Below are 24,843 nucleotides of genomic sequence, written 5' to 3' on the forward strand. Positions count from 1 at the left end.
AATAGACCTACCTTTCAATCTCTTGAACCAAATCATCTGTTTCAAGGTTTGTTTTATTTTACAAATCATTTAAAAAATACAAAATACAAATTAAATTCACAATATACAGTAGACATGATCTTGTAAAAAGGGTAACCCCAGAAGCTTCAGTAGCTTATGAACGGGGGCCCAGAGACATCAAACAGCAATGTAGTATATTATGACAATAACAATTCCTATTTCTAACATACAATCTAACCTAACCCTAACCATCTAAGGCAATTCCATCAGTACAAGGAGTTTATGGTTCAACACAATAATGACACAATATCAACACATCAGGCACAGGTACATGATACAAAACACAGCAAGCTGAGCTTGATTTAGACATAATTTAGCAGCAGTTTTTGTTTTAATCTTTTTTTAAAAATAGACAGAGATGCAGACTCTTTAATCGTGCTCTCAACCTCATTCCAAGTCTGTGGTCCTTTAACGGTCACACTAAGACTTGTGCATTTTAGTTTCCGTCTCTTTCCCTTTATAAGTTGTTTTCCTCGTGTTGTATTCATGAGTGGGTAAAAAAATTGGGATGAGATGGCAGAGTCTGTCATTGAGTCTAAATGCTACATCATACATCACACAGGCATTATGGAAAGTGTTACATTCAGTGAGTTTCAGAAGTTTGTAACTGTAGAAAAGAGGATCAGAGGGGGCAGTTAGCTTGGTCCATGATATTACTCTAATTACTTTCTTTTGTAAGATCTTTAGTTTCTCAAGATAACTGGGATATGTGTTACACCATATAACATTGCAATAGTTCAAGTGAGGCTCAAATAGCCTAGAGACCGATACAGAGTTAGAAGAGCTTCAAGAGGAAGAAAATGTCGGACTTTACAAAATAAGCCCACATATTTGGATAATTTATTTGTCAGCTTATTTATATTAAGACATTTCCTCGTTAACATTCTTATAAGCTTGTCATCTGATACTGTGTAGAGTTTGCTAACCAGTGCTAACCATGGCTCTGACAATGTTACCACTAGTGCCTGAACCAGTCGAGTTGAAATAATGAGGACCATAAACAATTGCCATGTAAACTGATCATAATGATGAACCAAGTTTGCCTGCAGGTAAAACAAGTTCTGACATCAGACCTAACTTTAAGAGAAGCAGACTACAGAGTGAAAGCAGCACCTTCAGTTCAAACAGCCAAATATATGGTTGTAATTTATTTCTGAGAGACCCATTAACAGACATGATGATCATGGATTTGGGCTTCAAGTACACTTGAGTCTAAAAATACGTGTCCCAGCTCCCCGAAATCCCATTTCGCAGACTTTAAAACAGGCTCGTCGAAAGCAAATGGGTGACATCACGCTTAGACTGTCCAATATTTTCTACAGTCTGTGAAAATGCCTACTAAAGATGTAACCATGCATAAAGGTTCAAATACTAAAATTAGGAGGTAATTGGGTTCAGCACAAGGCTGGAAGAGTCACTTTACCGTCTGATGCTCGTTTCATTTTTACCCCCGAAAGCCCTTTCCACCTCTTTTGATCTTGAGTCTGCAGAAGTTTCTCACAGAGCCGACAAACCCGCTCTCGGTGCGGAAATGGCAAGCCATATAAACCGGATTCATTTCATAATAGCATAGCAGGTTTTTTTCCTGGAGCGAAGTAGAGCGGGCTTATCTAATTGTGGAAGCCACGAGCCCAGGGATACAGAGAGAGAGGCTAATTAGTTTGAAACGAATGCTTTGAAATGAAGCACAAAGCTCCGTGTGTGGTGGAAACAGACTTCATGCGTTTGGTGAAGGGGATTTTGTGTAATAGAAGCGGAGCGTAAATGACGAGTGGAGTTGGTGTTTCAATGAGAGGAAGCCAGGAGAAGTTTGCCTCTGTCTTTTATGAATGAGAAGGTCGTCTGGGTAGGTGCAGGATCACTCTCAAGTCCATTGGTTTAAGACTCATGAATAGCTATAACTATAAGTTTTATTCACTCTTAATGAACTTAGTCTTAGCATTGAAACTCAACTAATTACTTTGAAGGTTCAGGTTATTCACTTGAGCTATGTTAAATTTTACCTTGTATCATTATGCAATACCTACTCTTAATTAAACTTTCTGCACAGAAGTTGCATTTGTTTAATTGACATTGAAATAAGAATTTTGTAAAAGCAATTTAGTGTTCAGGTTTGCGTTGTTTCTTTATCCATCCCATTATAAAACTCCCAGCTAAAACAGTTTCTTGCTGTAAGGTCAGTGACGAGTCCCTCGGAGCATACTAAGAACTTGTTCACCTCCATTGGTGCTCTTGAGCTTTGTTTTTTTTTCTTTCTTTCTTTCATTCTCTGTCCTCATCCTTTTGGATAGAATGGGAAAGCTAGCAAAGCAAAACAAAATGTCCTTGTGTTGTCTCCAAGGCGATAGTGCCTGCAGACTGTGACTGCTGTCTGCTGCACTGCTTTCTTTCCCCCTCCCCTCCCTCGTCTTCTTCTCCTTCTTCTTCTTATGTGTCTTTTTTTTTTCCGTGCCCATCTCGTGGAAAAGATGTACATGTTTGCTCAAGGACGCTGTCTTCTCTTCCACCTCTGCTCTCTGTCTCGTGTGTGTGTGTGTGTGTGTGTGTGTGTGTTTGCAGGCATATTTAACATACCGTGTGTAGACAGAACACTCTGAAAGATAATTTAACAGTGGACTTAATGGGATCATTGGGGAAGTATGGAATTACATTCGAGACAAGGTTCCCGGTGACTTTGAATTGAACTCATGCTGCGATGGTGATTTCCTTGTGCCATATTTTCTCTCTGTAATATCACATTACCTCCGGCACTGGAGACAATGCTGTGATAACTTTTATCATTATTATTTAAAAAGTGACTGGTTAACAAAAGAGAGACAATGGCAGCCAGTTATTGACTTCCCACAGTAACGAACCTCACAGTGACACAATGGGAAGAAGAAACTGCACATTCTTTCTCTTACAAATAAAAGAAGTTGCGTTCATAAATGCAATGCTGCACATCGCAGAACATGCTAGAGTTTTGTGCTAGAGCAGGTAGATACTGTATCTCTGTGTCAGATTAATGCATTGCTATCTATGCGTCATATTTTACCATGTCACAGGTCAACATCTGAGTGGTCGATGTAAAACAAGATGTAAACACAGCGTATGTCACCAGAAACATGCCAGTAACTTGTGGACTCGCCCCAGCTCTCATGTTGCACACATGCTGTTGGCAGAATACGAAAACTAGGAATCTGTCCTGTTAATTCACCTTGGCAATGTGATTCAAAGCTTGTTAGTCCTACTGTCAATCTGGTTGTCACTGCTAGCGACTTCACTTGAATAAGCAACATTGCTGCTTTACTTTGCACTACTTGGTACTTGCAAAATGCATGCAGCTCCTCATAAAAGTAGAGTGTAACTAAGGGCTGAACACTGTGACGTCAGGTCACCAAATGGACGTGTCTGATTGAAAACAATCTTTAGAATCTGAAGGATGACTCAGTAATTAGTCATGATGATCCTATAGTTTACATGGAGGCCACTCTGCTGACTCACTGCTGAGCAGTGGACTGGGTCCAGAAGCAACATCTCCCTGTGGGTTACAGTGTGATTAGGCCTTAGTTTGTGGTACAGTAAAACATTTACATAACAGGAGCACAAGAACAGAAACAAGAGGGAAGCAAAAGTCTTTCATACAGAAATATGAGTTACAGACACACACACACACACACACACACACACACAGACATATAGTATATGACTTCATCAGGGGTGCAGATCCAATGTCAGGATTGGTGGGGGGCACAAAAGTGATTTTTTTTTTTTTTTTTTGCCCGTACTCATACCATGCTACCATATCATTCAAAAAGTACTGCACATGGAATCATTTATTGTGTTTACCTCTCTTGTTTATTTGTCCTAAACAGCCAACAGCATGTATCACTGCTGTTATATTAGTAAATTATTATTTTAAGGGTCACATGTAATATCTACTCATCTTTCGCCTCCCTCCGACCTTCCCAGATCCCCAATTCTTCTCACCATCTTCCTTTTCTCCCAGTGTATGGGACGTCTTTATACATGATTAATTGATGAATATCAAAATATGATATGCCCTAAGATTGAGGGGGTCGTTTCTTTAAAGCCTGCTGATGTCATCAGCGTCTGTGTAAGAAACTACCCATTCATTTGCATTATAGCGGAGGAGACCAGAGATGGGATGCTGAGTCAGAAATACATTTGTCAAACATTATGTTCCACCATTTCAATCATTTCTTTTTAGATGTGAATCTAAAATGTGAAGAATGAGAAGTCTGGAAATACATTTATTCAATTTTGAATAATTTGGGGTATTTTTATTTGGGGGGACAATTCATGTTTTTCAGAAATTGGGGGGGACATGTCCCCCCCGTCCCCCGCGGGATCTGCACCCATGGACTTCATTGATCAATAGTGTGAATTATTACTTATGAGTAGTGTTCAAATCTTGCTTTAAACCATCCAGCTAATGGATATCTTTTGATATTTGTAACTGAAATGTTTTAATCCAGATATCATCTGTCAGTTATCATGGTTTCCTTATAAAACCGCTCTGCCACATGTCTGTACACCATTTACTGACTTGGCTAAAGCAACAAACCCCCTCAGCAAAAAGAAAAAAAAGTCAGTCACAGTCAGAATCTCTCCTGTATCAGCCACCCTGACCACTACAATAATTCCCTTATCCTAATAGGCCCATCTGCACACCTTTCTAGCCGCTAGCTTATCTGAGCCTGTGCACTGTGACCTCCACTGACCCCAATATGAGCTGTGAATTTCCATGATCAGATTTCCATGAGGTACTTTAATGGTCTCCTCCACTATATGCAGTTTAAGCACCACCGGGCAGATTTCAATTATACTGAAATTGATGCCACTCCGCTTTACCATGAGTTGGTGTGTGTGTGTGTGTGTGTGTGTGTGTGTGTGTGTGTGTGTGTGTGTGTGTTTGTGTGAGACATATTTTGGATTATCATCACTCCTCCTCACACACAGATGCATAAATAAGCTCTTTCATAAATAATCTAATAAATAGACTGTGTGTGTCCTTGAAGATATTTCTCCCTCCTGTTTTCATGATCATTACAGTCTGCTATGGGTTGCCATGGCGCAGATTGATGATGATGTCTAATAGTGGTTGTAGAATGTAAATGGTGATGTCTCTGGCTGGTGGAAATGTTAAATACCTATTTGAGCATTCATGTGATTTTTTTTTTAAAGCCTGGTTGATGGGTGGTAGTGTCAGTTTACGTTGGTTGATGAGGGCTTGTGTTTTGAGTGTGCGGCTGTTGGTGTGTGTACACACTTTTGTGCTGGCGGATTCAAGTGTTTACATCTGTATAACGGTGTCTTTTTCAAGTTTTCGTGTTCCCGACTTCACATTTTCTTCTGTATACTCGGCAGATGTTTTTTTCCGCCCCTGTCTGTGAGAGAAAATTATACAAGCTGCATTACCAGGTAGTCTGGGAGTAAAAAAGCTCTTCTTCTTGCGTTTACTACAGATTGCAGCTCAATGAGATTCTTGTTATAGTTCCACTTTACTGATGGAGTGGCTCCGCAGGAGTGTCCAAGATACCTGCGGATTTTAAAAAACACAACAAACTCCTTTTGTTAGCGAGAGAGAAAACAAATACTCAATCAGCCGGGAACTCTTGCTGCGGCAGCAACCTATTTAATCAACCTTGACTGTCGTTGAATGCTGTTAAGCGTTAAACGCATCGACTGCTGATAGTGCGTGTGGCTGGTGTCATTACAGCCTCTGGGCGTCTGTGCCGTTCCCCAAACAATGCCGCTAATTTATGCTGTCTAACTTTCAGCTCTCTCAGATTCACAGAGAAAATGGTCCCGATTTGCAAATTGAATCTGGCTGAGCTGGATTTGGGCGGTGATGTCTGTTATCTGAGCTCTGTGACGTCCATTACACCTGCCATCCTAAACTCGACCCTCATTAAAATTTGTTTTGCTCCCCTTTCATACAAAGACTGGGACCATTTGTCACTTCTGTCATTTTGATTGTATCTCTGCATTAGGTGGAAACGGCGCCCCAAATTGCAGTTTTGCAAAGACCCAGTGTGTGTGTGTGTGTGTGTGCGTGTGTGTGTGTGTGTGTGTGTGTGTGAGAGAACGTAGTCTCCCATAAGAACTTATAGGGTCTACAGCAGTTTTTCTCAACCAGGGGTACTTGGACCCCTAGTGGTTATTGGTGTAATTGCAAGGGCTACTTAAAAAAGATAAAATATTATTTTATTGCCTGACATGTATCATTTTACTAAAATAGTGACCGTAGCCATCATTATTGGCTAAACTGCAGGAGCTAAGCTAAGTGTGTTTTCACACTGGTGCCGAACCTCAATGATATATTTTTTTTCAGCTAGTATGGTTCACACTGTTTTTGTTTTGCTTCAAACCCTGCACCACTGGAAGAAGGAGCCAGTGGTTCTTATGTTTACATGACCCCACAATGCTAAAATGAAGCTCTGAGGAGTAATGCTGAACTTAAACAATGGAGACACACGTACGCAGTACACACGTACGCAGTACACACATACGCGGGTTATTTGTAGACAATGCACTCAGCTAACTAGGCTACGGGAGCCTTTGTAGCTCAAACTGGTGGAGTATACAAGGCAGTTCAAATTTACTGTTCATTGCACATATAGTTCACCCAAAATTCAAATCTCATTATCTACTCACCCTCATGTCGACTAAGGGCTGGGAGAAGTTTCAGAGTCCTCCGTGCCTTCTCTGAGTTACAGCGGGGCTCTGTGCAGCACTGCATGTCCATATGACGGTTGTGAATGGGCCTCACTTTTCTTCGTCCAAAAAGACACACCAAAAAACATCAAATACCTCCATGGTGCTCGTCTGTAATGTCTCTCTTGTATTGAAGCCCCAACATGAGAAATTGTTCCGAAAAAATTAAATAAACGCTTGTTTGTGGCAGAAGCTCCCAGTGTTGCTCTGCTGGAATCTCGCAAGATTTGCACTGACACAGGAAGAGCAGTGAACTGAGACACTGGGAGCTTCCGCTACAAACAAGCTTAAAACATATACTTATTTAATTTTTTTGGAACAATTTCTCATGTCGGGGCTTCAATACAAGAGGGACATTACAGACGAGCAATATGGAGGTATTTGGATGTTTTTTGGTGTTTTTGGACGAAGAAAAGTGAGCTCCGTTCTCAGCCGTCATATGAACATGCAGTGCTACACGGAGCCCCCCTGTAACTCAGAGAAGGCACGGAGGACTCTGAAACTTCTCCCAGCCTTTAGTCGACATTAGGGTGAGTAGATAATGAGTGAAATTTGAATTTTGGGTGAACTATCCCTTTAATTAATATGCAATGATGCAATTAAAAGGCTATTTCTATTTCTGTTGAATTGGTTTTGGACTTTTTGGCCCCCACCTTATGCCTGGGTAGTGTAGTGATGAGGGGGGGGGGGTTGCTTAAATGTATGCAGAGTCCAGTGCCTATGGCAAACTTTCTTTCAAACCTAACATAGTAACAATCATGACATATATGCAGAATAGGGAATGATGCAGAACAATGTGTCAAAATGAAGATATTTCACAGAAAAGGCCTCTGATGTATGATGAAGTACGGCCTCTCTGCGTGTCCTCTGACCCTCTGTGGTTTAACCGAGTCCACACTTTCATGAAAAGCCTGTGACTAAATGAATTTAGGAGCCGTGTTTTCCAATCAGGGACACGAGGGAAGGAGTATCAAGCAGACAGGATGGACGAGCAGATTGGACGATTGATGGCGGAGCGTGCAACAGCTCTTTGTGCATTTTAGCTGGGAAGAAAAGGATTACCGAGCCGGTGCACGGGTACATGTCGTCACGTGTGCACTTTTGTGTGTGTGTGTGTGTGTTTGTGTGTCTGCGTTATGATAGCCCTCATCTCACACAGCTCAGGTAAACAGAGTCATTAGCCAGCCGCCTCCTGGAGTGCAACCACAGGGAGCACTCCCATCCATGAAATAGGTATCCCAGTTTGTCCCGGCTGACCCAGAAAAAGCATGTAGCCGCGGCGCTCGGCTATTGACTGGCAGAGATATGCCCGTCGTCAATGGCTACATTTAGAGTGCACAGCTGGAGGCGTGTGTACGTGTGGCCCGGTGTGTGTTTGCGTGTATTAGCTTAGCTAGCGGGGGGTCCCAAACCAGGCGCCCGTTCATGCCTATTCAAGTCACACCTGCCAGCTCCAATTGATCCTCTTTGAACTATCTTCTCTTAAACTGACACAACCAAAGGAGGGAAGAATAGAACCCCCCTGCGAAAGCTCTGTCTTTTCTTCACCAGCACTAAAATAAATTTTGCTCTTCTTCGACACAAATGAAGTGTGACTGAAAAGACAGAAAAGAAAAAAAGACATTTACTCTCAATCTTTTCCCTGGAATATGTCGTTCATTGTGTTTTGTTTCATTTTTCTCAGAAACGTCCTCCTCTGTGATGGTCTACATGGACACCACCACCACCACCACCATGAGGACCACCACCCGACCCAGCACCGTGACCATGATGACCACCACCACAGCCAGGGCCACCACCACCAAGGCGCCGGCCACCACGGCCGCGGCGGCCCAGTGGCCGCGGACCACGTCGACGGCGCCGCCGCCGGTCCAAACGCTGGTGGAGGGTTTGACCCCCGAGGACAACGACAGAGCGCCGCCTTCGTCCAAGCTCCCCAACGTCAGGCTGGAGTACTGCAACCCTCTGGTGATGATGGACATCTCCTGGCCCAAGACCAAGCAGGGTGTCGTCACCAAGATGTCCTGTCCATCTGGAACCATAGGTAATGTTTCCCCATCCAGTAGATCCACCACTTCACTCTCTACAGAGCAGGGCTCTTCAACGTTTTTCAGACCAAGGACCCCCAACTAAAATGTGTATTTTATTAAACTGGGCTTAGTATACCCTGGATTTAATACTAAGTTATTCAAACAATACACAGGTTCATATATTCATGTTTTTATTTTAAAGGTACAGTGAGTAAGGTGGCCATGCCACTGTCATTTATAAACATACCTTGTTATTATCAACAATGTCTGCCAATTGCATGATAATCATGGACACAAGCTATTGAAATTGACATTTTTATTTTAACTCATTGAGTGCCGCGCTCCTTTCCAAAGTTTTAGTTAAGTGTACCGGCAATTTAGACAATTTTCGACGTTTTTTGTAGAGCCACAGCGTATTCTATATTATTGCCACCAACACATACTGTGGCTCATTTGAAAGGTGAAACTTTCTGCTTCAAATGGCCACAAACCGTTTGTTTCTACGTGCCTCCGTTCCTGAGAAAACTCAAGCTAAACATGGCTGGGTTTCACCAAAATCCCTCCTTTTTTTCTAGAAAAGGAGATAGAGCGTCTTTTATGAAAGTTGCTCTGTTTGTGTCTGTCGCTCTTCTGACACTCGCATTTCTGGATCAAAGGGCTCGTGTAAGATAAATATATACAACAATTGTTGTTCTATTCACAAATCCACCATCGGGGGCGGGGGGGGCGCCACTAAACAACAATAACACAGACGCACCGTGCCGTGTCACAGCCTCTCGCCGCGGAATGTGATGGTCTCTTGGCCAAAAGCTGGTCGGGAACACCGGCCCCACCGGTGGTCGCGGTCCTTCTGTGGTACGGGTCGGTGGTCGCGGTCCTTCTGTGGTACGGGTCGGTGGTGCCGGCCTGCTTTGGCCCAGAGACCATCACATTTTACCGCGGGAGGACCTTGGGGAGGACACGGTGTTGCTCCAGATGAAGACCGGGCGGGACTGTCAGCTGAGAGCTTCCTGTTAGGCTCCGAGCTGCTGGAGCCTCGCGGGTGAGAGCAGAGCAGCTGCTGTATCCACATGCAGAACTCGGTTTGCAAAAGCCGAGTTATGATGAAAACTTCCAGATCATGAGCTGTCATGAGTTTTTGATCGTCATCTATTTCAGTTCCGCTCGTCGTAGAGTCCCCAAATTTACACATAAGTTGTGCTAAAGTGTCTATTTTCATAATTAAAAAAAAAAAAGCAAAAAACATAAAATTACGTTATTGGCACTCAATGAGTTAATGATAAACGTGGAAACCAAAACATATACAGAATTGTATAATCAACAAAAATGTCATGACCCCCTGCAGTACCTCTGTGGACCCCCTAGGGGTCACGGACCACCTGTTGAAGACCTCTGCTATCGAGAATAACAACACATGACATCATTTGTAGTCACATGCTGCCAACTTGATAAATCATCCAAAACCTCTGTTTAAAAATGCAACCCTGCTTGTGAAATATATATGTTGTTTCCCTCTGCGAGGATGTCAATACTCTCGTTAGGAGGATACAGTCGGCTGTGAGCCCCTTCGCCTTGATGTCTTTTCGCTGGTGTGTGTTTTGTTTATGTTAACACTCCCCCTGCAGCTACTCGTTGCCTCGCTTCCCGTCCTCCCTCCTCACACTTTATCCCTGAATCACCGACGCAGGGTTAAAGATAGCTTTGCAATCGCGTACGTATGGAAACTAGTTACTAAACTAGTACACAACACACCCGCATTCATTTCCCTCGTCTCTGAGGACGCAATCGTTGTAATTAATTAGTGGCTAAACATATTTGTGCTTGGCGCTTTGAAAGAGCTGTAGTGCTTTGTTTATCCAGCATCATCAGACCGTTTGTCCCTGGATGTTGTGTTATTCCGGCTCGATACTGTGATTGTTAACTCCACTGTAAATAAAGATACATTGAATGTGGGCTGCTTTATGTCAGAGTGCTGATCTCAGGTGGCAGACCATATTAAAATGAGACCTGACCACTGTGTATAGACGTTTACATTTTTTACGCAAAGAGGCTGAAGATCATGCAGCGTTCTGGAAATGAGGACACGGAATAGCAAGGAAAGAATAAAAGCTTAAAAGGTAACCTAGAAAACATTTTATAGCGGGTTTCTGCTGTCAGACAGTATTGTTGCATAAATAAAGCAACTCAGTGGTTGTGATATATTATTACACACTGGGGAGAAAAAAATACAGACATAATGCACAGTACTGTAGATATGTAAAAAATGCTAAATGTGCTTCTGTTAATGAACTTTCTGGAGCTTTTTCATAGACCCAGTTACTCTGCATCGGGTAGTGACATCATGCCCTCGGATCTGGCCATGAGCCTAAAAAAAATATTGCTCATTTCATCAATCATCACACACACATACATACACACACACACTCACATACATACAGGCTTCATTAATGGGCAACAGCAGCACCCGTCGAGACCTCACTAACAGCCGTCATATGGCAAGATAAGAGGAACACATACCCCACCTCCTCTCGGCGCACTCTTCAAAGCCATCGCTCTTCACACGACACTGCCAAGCAGAACACGACTGTGTGCGCTTCCTCTTCCACTCTTTGAAAGTTCCTCGAGCTCCCCCTCCATCTACAACACTTCTCTCGCTGTCATTCTGTCCCACCCCCCACCTCCCCACCTCCTCCTCCTCCTCCTCCTCCCTAGACCCCTTTCTCTCTTTCTCTCTGCTTCGTGCTCCCTCTCCTGCCTCTCAGTATAGGAGCAAATGCAGAGTCCCTCATCTTATAAACCCATCAAACATAAGGCTGTCCAAGGTGGACCGGGGGAAGGAAATTATATGTCAATCAAAATTTATATCTGTTAATGCCGGTCGTCTCACCCACCAACACACCCTCCCTTTAAGTACAAGCAAGGGCAATTTAATGTCAGCGTGTAGCCTTGCTGATGTCAGCTCTGAAAATATAGACACGAGTTATTTGAAGTACGTGGGAGAAGGAGTCAGGAGACGCTGTTTGTCTTTCTGAATCCATAACATTCGTGGCAAAATAACAGCAGAACAGACGCAACAGATTGTGAAACACTTGCTCCCAAAAGCACATTTCAGTCAGGAGAGACAGTCCTCTCCAACCAGCTTTAATTGACCTTTCGTGATGAATCCAGCTATAGCAGAGTTAATTGGCACCTATTTTGGTGAGTTTTTCTTTCTCATGCAGGGCTCGAACTGTCACACACACGTGCACGCCGTCTGACTTTTAATGATTAAATACAGACGCTGTCTGGGCAGGCTTGTCTGGCCTCAAGTGAAGCAACTTCATTCCACTCAGTGAAAGATAAAACCATCCAATTACATCCTGCTACATCCATTAATTTAATCACTTAAAGAATTGTGTTTCTTGGGAAGTGGCGGTTTGATTTGGACTAGTTTTGCAAATAAGAAAAAGTGCTCAACATATAGAAGAATCGAACGTGATCCAAATGTTTTCCAGCCCTATCTCAACAATGTGGAGGAAAGAGTAAGAAAAGGGTAAATTTGATGGTCGTGAACTTTCAGAAACGCAAACATCGATAGACATCTCTCTGTTCTTCATCAAACACAGTTGTGTGTTGTACAGTAATGTTATTTTATGCCATTGCTTTCAATAAGCGACTGTCTTTGTTCCCTGTCCAGGCACTGCTTCATACACGTGCATGGGTCCAGAGGGATACTGGGACCCCCAGGGGCCCGACTTCAGCAACTGCACCTCCCTGTGGGTCAACCTCATCAGCCAGAAGGTACCGAGAATGCGCCACGTAATGGGCAGAAAATGTTTCCCTTCAACCAGCATCACACTCGCTTTGGTTAAGAAAGTGCCGTTTGTACTTGAGATATCATCGCACATTTCTCTTCAGACAACACCCACAGAAAAAAAGCATAAAAAGATAGCGTGGAGGATGTGGCATTCAGTTTAAATGTTATTTTGATGTGGAAATTTGTTCAAGACGGCCTTTTAAAAAGAACCGTGGCCTTTTGACCTCTTCTAAATGGCATTTGGAAAGCTCAAAGTGCAAATCAAGGCTGCATACTTTATATGGGTTGTACTCAGAGGACTTCAGTTTTTGTGGGTTTTCTATTTTGTCCTTTGTCTCTTCTTAATTGGTCTATTAATGCCATTGATTAGCCAGCGGGTTTACTCAATGGAAGTGGTATGCCATGTGTGTATATGTGTGTGTGAGTGCTGGACGTGTGGTTGGACGAGGGTGGAGTGAAAACCAATACCACAGTGCCATAGCCTAATGGGCGGCTGTGGCTAACGGCTAATCCAAACCACGTTCTCTCCTATGACATGATACAGCGCTTATTTGCATTCCATACTTCTCAAGCACAAACGATTTGTATCTCGTCTTCTGCAGGCGAGTCATTATGCAAAGCCCCGTATAAAGCTTCCCATGTTTAAATCTGCAATGGAATCAAATCAAAAGAGGGGAAGGTAACTGCTGGTGAGGATCAGGGGTTCCAGGTTATGAATTGCAGGTAATGTTGGAAATGTTCTCCCTTAAACTCATAGGACCCCGAGGCGCGCATGTTATAACACTTATGATCTACTCAACGGCATAAAGCTCGGCCCATTAAACAAACGGCAGTTTGCAGATATGGATGGAGAATGGCTGTTGGGGAACAAAATAGAAGGGAGAGAGATTACCAGGTGCATTTCTGCGCAGCACAACGCCATTTGAGCGGTGCAATAAAGCCCCACCACAGGCTGTTGTTTGCAGAAAATAAATACAGCAAAGTTCTGTCTGAACTTGCTTCTACAGGCTGTTTTGGTTTGGCCATGTTGTTTTCTGATGTAGAATATTTCCAGTTAAAATATAGAAAGAAGGGACTGAGTTATATTTTTTTAAAAGTGTTATAATCTCTCCTTTGAAAAATAGAAAAATCACCCTCGAGCCGTGTGGCTGTCGCCTTACAGACAGGAAGTCTTTAATGAAGATCAACCTGTCAGAGATCTGGAAAGTCCATCTGGCATTTTGCGATTTTATATCCAGAGCCACTGTCCTGTATGTGGCAGTGCTCATTACCAGATGGTTCAGTCGAAATCAGATGAGCAGAAAGAGAGGAAAAAAGCAAAAAAAGTAGAGCTATTTACCCTGCATCCCTGAGCGGCCCTCATTAAAAGACAAGAGCAGGAGGAGAAAGAGAAAAACATCCTCCAATGACACATTCCCCCACATGGATCTGTGAAGACCAATCTAAGCAGCGCAATCACCGTCACTAATACACAACCTTCACAGGTGATGTCAGATTAAATCGGTATGGACCAGATTTATAGAGGCTCATCTCACTGCAACAATTACTTTGTACTTTTACGTTACTGACCTTTAAACCATAAACATACACAACACAATGCTTCTAGGTCTGGTTCAATGTTTTGGTGCAGTCTGAGTCTTATCAGTCTGACTCACTGACTTTCAAATGGCTTCCATGTCTTTTCAACACCCATCAAAGTTGTCTATTCTTCAACAGCTATTTCAGGTTATTTATTTATTATAAAAGTGTATTTCAGTGTATATATACACTGAAAATTATGACATTTCTCTACTGTTGAATAAAATAATTTTCAAGGCCAAGCAGCTCGAGAATTTAAAGGACCTGAAGTGGCTGAGATTGAGGGCCAACTCTTTACAATGCCAGGTTGAGATGTACGCTGTAATTTAAAAACCAGGATAAAGAAGTGCAAAGGAGTACAAAGGAGTTTGTGAGCCACCTTTCAGGGTTTGTTGTGGGTCTCATTAGCCAGTGAAAAGATGCCTCCATAACTCACAAGTTGTATATGAAGAAGTTTCCCCTGCAAAAGAAGTAGCAGAGGAAACTTTCCCCCCCTATCATCAGCAAAATGACATCATAAATTGAACCCGCTCCCCTTAGTAACTGTTGCTACACCTGTCTAGATCTCCACTTCTCCAAGCTGTAAGTTAGCATTTCTTTTTTTAAACAATGAAACGCTAATTTTTGACAGCTGTAACAAAAAGTGTGCAGAGTGGGGGGTCTCATTTCAGCCAGCGGCAAATCAGTTTTGTCGACAGAAATGACAGGCATCAATTAATTAATATTTCCAGGTGACTCTTTTCAAATGAAAACAGTGGAAATGGCTCTCAACTTGAAGGCTACTGTACATGCATGATGCAATGCTTTTTTTTTCAACTTTTTATTAGTTTCCATCAGAAAACATAAAAACAAGACAAGAGCAGAAAGAGCTCACTACAACAACAACAAGGCAACATATATATATATATATATATATATATATATATATATATGTATGTATGTATATATGTATGTATAAAAATAAATGAAATAAATAAACACAAGACAAAAAAAAGAAAAGAAAAGAAAAGACATCCCCCTACCCACCCCACCCCAGGTCAATACAAGGACAGGCTCAGAACATCAGACAATGCTCGGACAGTGTAACAATAACATTAATTAGAGTAAATAAGTAATAATTAGGAAAAAGTAGAATAAAGAAAAGAAAAAAAAGTTATTGTAACAAAAAAAAGAAGAAAAAAGAACAGAGAAACACACACAGACATACAAGGCTCTAGAGATCAGTTCGGGGGCACAAAAAGTTCTTAATTTTTTCTATTGAAGAAGTCCAGGAGGTGATAGTGGCTTGCTTTGCTTTGCGTTGTGCATTCTGGCTACTGACAGCTCCATGTACAGGATATCTAACAAAGAAAGTGAGTCTGAGAAAGAATGAGGAGGTTGCCAGCGAAGTGCTAACATATTTTTGGCAGCTGTCAGGCTAGCAAACAAAGCAGGGTAATGGTAACTAGGTACATTTAAAGAGTTGTCATTCAATAAAAACAATTTGGGACAGTACGGGATTAATACATCAGAAAGTTTAGATAACATGTATGATGTAATGCTAATGAGCAGGAGGGCTAAGTGTGTGTGTGTATGTGTGTTTTGATACTGTATGTCTTCACTAACATTAGCTAATGCAGAGGTTCCCAACCCATGACTGGTACTGGGCCGTGGATCATATTTACGGGCCGCAGAAAGAGAATAAAAAAATATAAAATTGTTTGTTTTGTCTAATTTACACTTCCGGTCATTTTATTTTGGAAATTTTGCCACTTCCATTTGTGCATCTCCCCAGCGCTGCGCAGTTGACCCTTGGCTAACCTTGGCTAACCAAGTTACACTAACCAAGGGTCAATTGCTCAAGTTTGGGAAAGATAAAAAGGTAGAGAAGAATTAAGGCTAGAGGGGAAAAAACAGGAGAGGTCTGCAAAACAAAATGAAGCAAACAGTCGTAAAAAAAAAAAAAAAACACATTAATCTGTCTTTTTTTTCTCCCGCAAATCCCAAGACATAAAAATCGCATAAGCTTTCTAACATGAGGAAAAATGAATATCCACGAGCATCTGTCCTCTGTGTACCACATACACTGCTTCCCCCCACGCTACACTGCTCCCCATTAGTTTCATAAAGGTCTAAGGCTATCTGGGGAAATTCCCTCAATAGTTGATTTTATAATTGCTTCCGGGTACAATATTGAGTACCATCTCACCACAGTAATTGTGTGCAATACAGCAGCACTCAAGGAAAATGTGTAGACTAAACTGCATTTATTTCAATCGGCTACATATTTATACATTGCAAATTGGCATGCTTCCCCATGTTTTCCAGGCTGTAGGCTGTGAATAATACAGTGATGGTAAAGGAAATGTATGTATGAGGCTGGTGTTTGTTCAGCTGTGCAGTAATGAATCTTGAATGAAGTTTTCGTTCGTTTGTTTGCAGATAAAAGTCGGAGAGACAGCTGCAGTCATTGCCAGGGAGTTGGCAGAGCAAACTAAGAGTAATCTCCAGGCGGGGGACATCACCTACACAGTGAGGGCCATGGTTCAGCTGGTGGATCTCCTCGACGTGCAGCTGAGGAACCTCACGCCGGGCGGCAAAGACAGCGCAGCGCGAAGCCTCAACAAGGTAGAGAGAGAAAAAAAAAAGAAAACGCTTTTGTGAGAAATATCAAACCTGCCCTTTATCCACCTCTCCTAAAAGAATATTCTCACTGGCGAACAACCCGGATAAACATGACCCAAAGGAATCGTGACCTGTCCCTCTTCTTGCCCGCTCTACTCAAAATGAGGGAATTTTCGGTATAAGGTTTTATTCAATTTTGCAATTTTTGTGAGTTAATGATTTCATCTTGACTCTGAAACCTTTTGGACTTTCCAAAATGGAGGCCTACCTACCACAGGACTCCAATCAGGTACAAGCTGAACACTTGGTATTCTCTCAGTTTGGCCCTGTGCTCTCCGGCAAAACGATAACCACCATTTTTTCTGTGCTTGGGTGGATCCTTCACTTTCAATGGTTAGCTCGAGCACATTTCCCTCTAATATCATGTTTTATGCCACTGCTTGTGCTTTGGTGTCGTTCAAAAGATGCCATCCATATGTTGTGTTAGTCAAAAGCACTACTTATGCACCACTTGATTTCATCTAATGGGACAGGCAGAGATCAGTGGGCTTGATCTAAGCTGTGTGTGGGGGGTGCAGGTTGTTTTTTTTGTTTTTTTTCTTTTTTCTTTTTTGATGAACTTGAAACCAACGTGTTCATCCCCCCAATTCACAGCAGAGCACATTATGGCGAAGTCAGGCAAAGTGAGCTGAAATAATACTTTCTGTCTGCTGAGCAGCCAACAGAAAAGCAAACATCAGTGAAATTCAAAATGTCAGTCGTTAATTTGCTGGAGCGGCTTCACTTGTAGAGGAGCCTGAACACCTGTTCTCAGATAGCTTTTTCAGGATGGTTTTTATTTCATTGCCACAACAGACACAGATGTCCCCATTGAGATTTTAGTGCCAGTTTTCTCCAATGGAGAGGGGAGGCAGTGATAAAGATGGCCAAAAGGCCTCAGAAGGGAATGTGACGAGTAAATTCACATTGAGGAGCAACTAGAGTTTATAATACCTCTTGAAAAAAAAAAAAAAAAAGTTTCTCATAAAACACAGCATTCAAGGTGGAGGAACTGCTGCGGCCGAGATTGCTGTTGTAGTCTTTAGTTCCTCCCATAAAAATCAGGATGTGGTATGAAGGAAAAAACAGCTGGGCTGAGAGTAAAACAGCCTCTGAAACCAGGATAATTTATTCAAGGGGTCATGGACTTACCTTTGATTTATAATTCTCTGTCCACTGATACACACTCCATTCTTGCAGTATGGTTCATCTTTGAAAAAAAACTAAAAAAAACTCCCCTCTGCTTTCTCTTGTGTTCATCTTCCCTTTTTGCCAGTGAGAGTTTTCCCCTGAGGAAGCACCGGAGCCCACAAAACTCTTCCTCTCTGCTCTGGCAGTGGCTGATGTTTACCTCCTGAGTTCAATCATTTTGACACAATCTGCATAGAGCTAAGCGAATTAAAGATTTTTTTTTTTGATAGCGAAGCACAGTGCTCTCTGCCAGCAGACAATGAAAGGATTGAGTTGGCAAACGGCGAGATCAGTGTCGTTTTCATGATCAAAGGGTAGCTGGCTAACGGTACGGACGGGACCATTTCCAGGAGAGTGGGCTGTGATGTAGAGCAAGAGGCTCCTTTATGGGGAAATGGTACTCTTTGGAGCTAATCTGCATGGGATTTAGCATGGTACCAGAACCTGGCTGTTAAGCCACACACTAGCTCTGCTGGCTGCACTGTTTGAATCAGAACTCAATTCACACTCCACGCGGTGCTATCTTTGCGCTCTCTGTCTTTCTTTTTTTTCTTGCGGTTTCCTAAATCGTCGCTTGCATTATCTCTCCTTCAGTGGTTACAGGAGTTTGAAAGGATAAATTGCTCTCCAGAGTTCTCACACAAAGCGAAAAGCAAAAATGAAAGAAGGTGATAACATTCAAATGACATTTAAGAGCATCATAAGCGTTATCCCACTTGTCTCGTATGTCTTCATTCAGTTTAATTAACACAACAGTCTGTGCTGATTTCCTGATGGTCCGTGTGTCGTCTGTTTTTCACACAATTTTTATGAAGTTAGTGTCTAACTTTCAAGAAAGAGATGAGTTTTTTTTCCTCACTTTTAACTTCAACCACGAATGTATTTCAAGTGGAATTGTTTGAGTTGTTGACCTTTTGCTAACTCTTGCATTTTCTTTGGATTGCAGCTGCAGAAAAGAGAACGCTCTTGTCGGATTTATGTTCAGGTATTTGGACCAAATTTTCCTCATGAACCCCTCTCCATCCCCTCATTATGGCAACCTCGCTGTCGCTTCCATTTTTTTTTTTTTTTACTGTAATAATTTGAAATTTGACCTTTTTTGAAGTGGAAATAACCAGGAAGGAACTGAACCATAAACCACACTATCAAAAGTCGGCATACAGTATGTGTGTTATCACATACTTGTACTGTATGTTTGGTAAAGCTAATGTTTGATCAAAGGGTCAAATTTCATCAGTATCATCACATCCAAAAAATAAATAACATCAGTGCCTCCAATCCACCCATTTATGAGTCACATGTAATCATTTCCCCCTGCATGGATATGTCTTGATATTCCCTTCCCTCTCTAATATGCATGGTCTGAGCATGTGGCTGAGAATTTTAGTATTTTCAGATGCCGTATCTCTATTGTTGATTTCTCAAATGTCTCAATCACTAAAAAAAATGGCCCAAAACTATCACATCAGCAGTGCTTTCCAGTGAAATAACTCACATACGTGGATAGCATCAGTCAAAAATAAAGCTCTCAGGCAAATAACACACTTCTACGTTTCTCAGCAAGTGCTTAAGAGCCGAAAGAAGTGACCTCATTATACAAGCAAGTCAACTTCTAACTACTAAGTCAGCCAAAGTCAAGGCATGTTATGATTCTCCCTAATGCATTATACATATGTGTCCCAATTTAGGAGGGTCTCTCCATAGCTTCACTCAGCTATTTCTCGGGCTACTGGGTGATTTTGTTATCCCCACGATGACATTTCAGCTGTCGCTCCAAAAATCATTTCTACCTTGACAAGAGGAGGTGGAGGAGTTGACATCCCTGTCTTCTGTACAGATGGCTCCAATAAAGCTGCACATTAGAGCCAGATGTTGTGTTGTATGTGCATGCTCTGCAGCACTCGTGTTAAGCAACATGTATTTTGCCTGAATTCCTCTGAGGCGTGTCAGGAGGCACTTAGTTATGTATAGTCATGTGATTATGCAAATGAGTGGTATATACTGTATGTGTGAATATGGTTGAGTGTTCTCACATGTGCAGATGAGGGCTATACTATCTATATACTGTATAGGTATGTGTTGTATTGTAAACAACCGCAACACAGTAGAAAGACCAACCAACAAGATTGATATACAGGTGTGGTCCAGAAGAATTTTGAGTGACACATAATTTTCAGTTTTTTTGTTGAAACAAACTCATCAGGATGTGACTGAAGTGTTGACTTTCAACATTATTTCAAGGGATTTTACAAAAATATCCCTTTTTGCAATCATGGCTATTTTTAAAACAAAGTCCCTACATTTTCAGAGGCTGGAAAGTAATTGGACAAACTAACATAATTATAAATATGGGGATTATTTTTAGTACTTGGATGAAACTCTTGCTGGAAATCCAGAAAGTATGGACATCACTAAATTCTGGGCTTCTTCCCTTGAAATGGTTTTGTGGGCTTATTTCTATAGCTGCCGTCGGTTGCTGCTAGTTTTGGGGTTTTTCTGGTTTCTCAGTAAGTGAAAAGCAAGCTCCACTGGGTTGAAGCGAGGCTGTTTGGTTGATGTATATTCAATTTCTTTGCTTTGAGAAGCTTTTGGGTTGCTTTTGAAGTGTGTTTTGAGTCATTATCCATCTGTACTTTGAAGCACCGTCCTATCAGTTTTGCAGCATTTGGCTGAATCAGAGCAGATAGTATGGCTCTATACACTTCAGAATACATCCTGCTATTCCTGTCAGCAGTCACATCATCAATAAACACTCACGACCCAGTTCCATTGGCAGCCATACATGCCCATTCCGTAACACTGCCTCCACTATGTTTGACAGATGATGTAGTGTGCTTTGAATCACGAGCTGCTCCTTTGATTCTCAGTGCTCGTCTCTTCCCATGATTCTGGTACAAGTTAATCTTGGTTTCATCTGCCCAAAGAATCTTGTTCCAGAGCTGGGCTGGCTTTTTTTCCCTTCATGTTTTCTGCCTCACTCTAATCTGGCCTTTGTGTTCTTGAGTGTTCCCAGTGGTTTGTGGGAAACCCTCCATATTTGCATTCCATAAGGCGGCTGTTGATCATAGACATTGAAATGACTGTCGGTGAACTGCAATATTCACATCTTGATGACTTTTGGTCCAAATCCATTGCAGCAGTGTGCAGAGGTGAAAATAGTGTCATTTTTTAAATACTTCTAATCACCTCTGATGATTAATTGAACAAGACGGTGAAGTATTCCTTCATGACAGTTAACATGGGCACTGTACTGTAGTTATGAAAAAAGAAAAAGCTTGCGCACATTCAAAATGTAGCCAGGTGCTGAGTCCAAGATGGTAACAGGACAAAAAGGAGGGAACTCGCCACACTGTATTCTACCAAAATATCAAATAATTTGTTAGAGGATTACATGATCCTTCGTCCCTAAAAAGTAAGGGAAACTCCTGTAATACTGTAAATGACTTGATATTTTGGGAGAATACTGTGTGGCGAGTTCCCTCCTTTTTGCCACTGTAGTTACGAGCCATAGATGTTAAAAGAATATGATGTTCCAATAAATGCACTGTTAAAAACTACAATGCCCAAACATACTCAGGGAGTTAAAGGTACAATATGTAAGAATGTGGCCAAAAACGGTTACTGCAGTCAAATTCAAAACACAGTGATTTCGTTTTTTCTCCCAGCCGTAGCGGCAGCTCAGTGTAAGCAGACCGGAGGCTGAAATGACACTGACGCCGCCGTGACTAGGAGAGAGTGCTAGGTGGCGCAACATGTAAACACGTAAATTCAAAACATAAACATGCAGTCTGCAAAAAAAGATTTTTAATGCGAATACTCTGGCTGTACTATTGTTGTTGGTGAGTTCATCATGTTATATGAACATTATTCCTGAGTCTCTGTGACATATTAGGAGGATTTTACGGGCAGTTGCTGTAAATTTGTTACATACTGTACCTTTAAAGAGTTAACAGATGTACTAACACTGTCAGTTTCAACATTTCCAGGATATTGTGACGAGAATAAAAACATACGACTAAGGCCAGTAGTCTTATCGTTCTGCTGACATGCATAAAGTCACAAGGTTCAGCCTGTGCCAAAACAATGTTTAGATGAACCGAACTGGGAAAACGACAGCCAAGCTCCCGGCGTTTTTTTGTCTCGTCGTCGCCCGCATCTGGGTTTGTGTTGACGTATAGTCGACGCGCCGCATTCACGATGGCACACGCAGGCGCCTGGGCCGTTCCACCACCTCCTCTGCTCCGTCCCTGAGCTGGGCTGACACATTCAAACAACAAAGTGAAGTGCTTTCACTTGATGAACTGGAATAATGGAGGAACATCTGTGGCCTTAGGTAAACACAGACATCGACTGCACACGTTGTCAGCCTTTGAGGGGCTTTTTCATTGATTAGGGAAATTGGGCAATGTTTTCTCCAACGGGGCCCTGGTGGTTGACGTAAGTGGGATTAGCAGAGGAATACAAAAGCAAAATGAGAGGTGCACCTGCCTCCGCCGTCCCTCGGCTCGGGGGCTGCGCACACTTGCGGAAAACAGGCTTTGGCGGTACTTGTGGGGGGGGGGGGCGGGGGGGTTGCTGATTGTGTGAGTGAAGGAGAGTAAAGTAGTAAAGTACGCAGGCCGGTGCGCGATACGGTGTGATTCTCGCCGTGATTGAGTGGTAAACAAGTAGATGACACTTGAATTCACCTGGTGCTGAGATCTTTATCTCATTAAGCTATCAGGGGGCGTTCAAGACAAAGAGCTTCATTCAGTTGCAGATTCACAGGCCCGTGACTGCCTCCCTGCCTCAGTTGAACCTTCGCAGATGAAACACAAATGATTTAATGCGACTACTTTTGAATCCCGCAGTTGTTCATAAACAGCGATATCTGCTACACGCCACAGTCGGTTTAATCCCGCTGAACAGAATTTTTGCCTTGATAAAGCTACAAAGCGTATAATGATCAACTCCCAGTGTTCTGCTTTTTCCCCCTGCAGGAATGTTTCTCTGTTGTGCCCTTTGATTTCAAACAAACATGATAAAAATGACGGCCTTGCTCCTGTGCCTTTTGGCCATATTAATGGCTGCTTGTTTATAGGTAGTGACATTATGGTCGTCCAATTACTCTGATTATTTCCATGAATGTTGTGCCACGCTGGAGTCTAAACACGCTACCTCCGAAATGACCTCTTCCCACGGCGTTTGTTTGGTTTCCAGTTCAGAAGTGTGTGGGATTGACGGTGATTCGTGAAGTAAGAAGCCATGCATACCCTGTGGATCAAAATGATATCTGGTGCCTCAGCACAAGACAAGCCAATGTGAATATTGCCAAATACAGAGGGAGGATATACTGTACCGAGCTCCGACCCCTCATTAAAATGACACCTTTGCATGCAAAAGATGAGCAGTGGGAGTGTCACAGCGCAGGATGATCTTAGAGCAGGCCAAACGGAGGGAAGTTCCTCGTTCGGGAATGTAGCGAAGTGATAAAATTTCCCTGGTAGTCAATTTGTTAAAAGATGAAGATAACCACATCCTCATAAACAGAGGCCTCCTCATCCGGCCGCACTGCAGAGTTCTGCTTGAATAATCTGTGAGAGCTGTTTCTGCTCACAGTGGGGAGAGTGGAAAGATACCTCTTTTTTTTGCCATCAAGGGCACAATGTTCCTTTTTATCATGTCTTTTTTTTCTGTTGAATTGTAAATCTATGTATAGCGCATACAGAAAACCAGCAGCTATTAAATAAAAGCCAGTGTTTCGATAATCTTTTGGCAGGACAAAGATAATGGTGGTCATTAAAGACGGGGTGAAAAATAGCAATTAGGTGTTACATTACCTTTACTTTGAGAGGTGCTCTGGTTGACCACGGTGGATCCTGGGTGTTTTTTCAGTGTTGTGTGCACATGGGGGCACATGTACACTGTTTGACTGATTGACAGTTGATGAAAATGCAGAGAAAAGTAGTGAGTCTAGGAAGAAGAGTGCTGTACACAAAATACTTGGCTGTAATGTTCATTTCCACAACACAAAATCCATCTGTGCAACACTGTCATGCTTTACTGACCAATTTATGTACAATGCTGGCAGTTGACTGATCTTAAAATACCTGAGCTTTTTGTTTTTTGTTTTTGCCACCAAACATGATTTCATTTCTTAGTGTTCATGAAATATGCAGATGCTTGCTCTGAGTACAATCAGATCAAGTGAGTCCTACTGTTTTTATTCACTTTGCAGCAATTAGAGCAGCACATTTCTCTGGCATAGTATCTCTATGGATAGTCTCAATATCTTTCTTTCTTTATTAGGATCCCCATTAGCACCTGCAACAGCATCAACTATTCTTCCTGAAAACAGATGGCCCCATTTTCTGAAAACTTCAGCACTAATGTTGCCCCATGCCTTCTGCTACCCAAGCCAAAGGTTTTCCCTTTGAACGTATAATAGATCTGTCCAGTTTATCTTCCAACTTGCCCCAAATTTCCTTAATGGGGTTGAGACTTTGTAAATAATTTGGCTTCTTCTGTAAAGGAACATGATTGTGTGACATTGACAGTGAAACAGGCCTAGCTTGTTTTTTGTAAGGCAGATTACCGAAATCTTCTTATGATGGCTCTTTTCTAATTGAGCAACTGTTCACGACCGTACTTTTGATTCACCATCAGTGAATGTCAACACTTCCTGGACATCATGTTTCAAATTACAAGCCTGGAAAAAACTCTGAAGAATTATTCCATGTGGAAGGCTTTTAATGTGAAAAGCCTGCTCAGGTAACAGTGAATGACAAAGTTTGTAAATGAAAACAACTGGCTGTGATTATTATTTTTCTTTTAAAGAAAAAAAAA

The 24,843-nt window shown here is 42.1% G+C and overlaps 1 protein-coding gene across 10 annotated transcripts in view; it reads left to right on the plus strand.

Moving 5' to 3' along the window:
• LOC146969645 (adhesion G protein-coupled receptor L3) overlaps positions 1 to 24,843 on the plus strand; it is a 208,633-nt gene that overhangs the window by 124,877 nt on the left and 58,913 nt on the right. For 6 of the 10 annotated variants that reach the window (XM_085760140.1, XM_085760145.1, XM_085760146.1 and 3 more), the window contains 4 exons: positions 8,465 to 8,824; positions 12,487 to 12,590; positions 16,606 to 16,791; positions 18,965 to 19,003. In XM_085760140.1, the coding sequence (XP_085616266.1) occupies positions 8,465 to 8,824; positions 12,487 to 12,590; positions 16,606 to 16,791; positions 18,965 to 19,003 (689 nt within the window). The remainder of the gene's footprint in view (positions 1 to 8,464; positions 8,825 to 12,486; positions 12,591 to 16,605; positions 16,792 to 18,964; positions 19,004 to 24,843) is intronic. The other 4 variants (XM_085760142.1, XM_085760148.1, XM_085760143.1 and 1 more) reach the window with 1 other exon arrangement.

The sequence above is a fragment of the Trachurus japonicus genome, chromosome 18 (genome assembly GCF_045865225.1).
Source record: "Trachurus japonicus isolate A0001 chromosome 18, Traja_1.0".
NCBI lineage: Eukaryota > Metazoa > Chordata > Actinopteri > Carangiformes > Carangidae > Trachurus > Trachurus japonicus.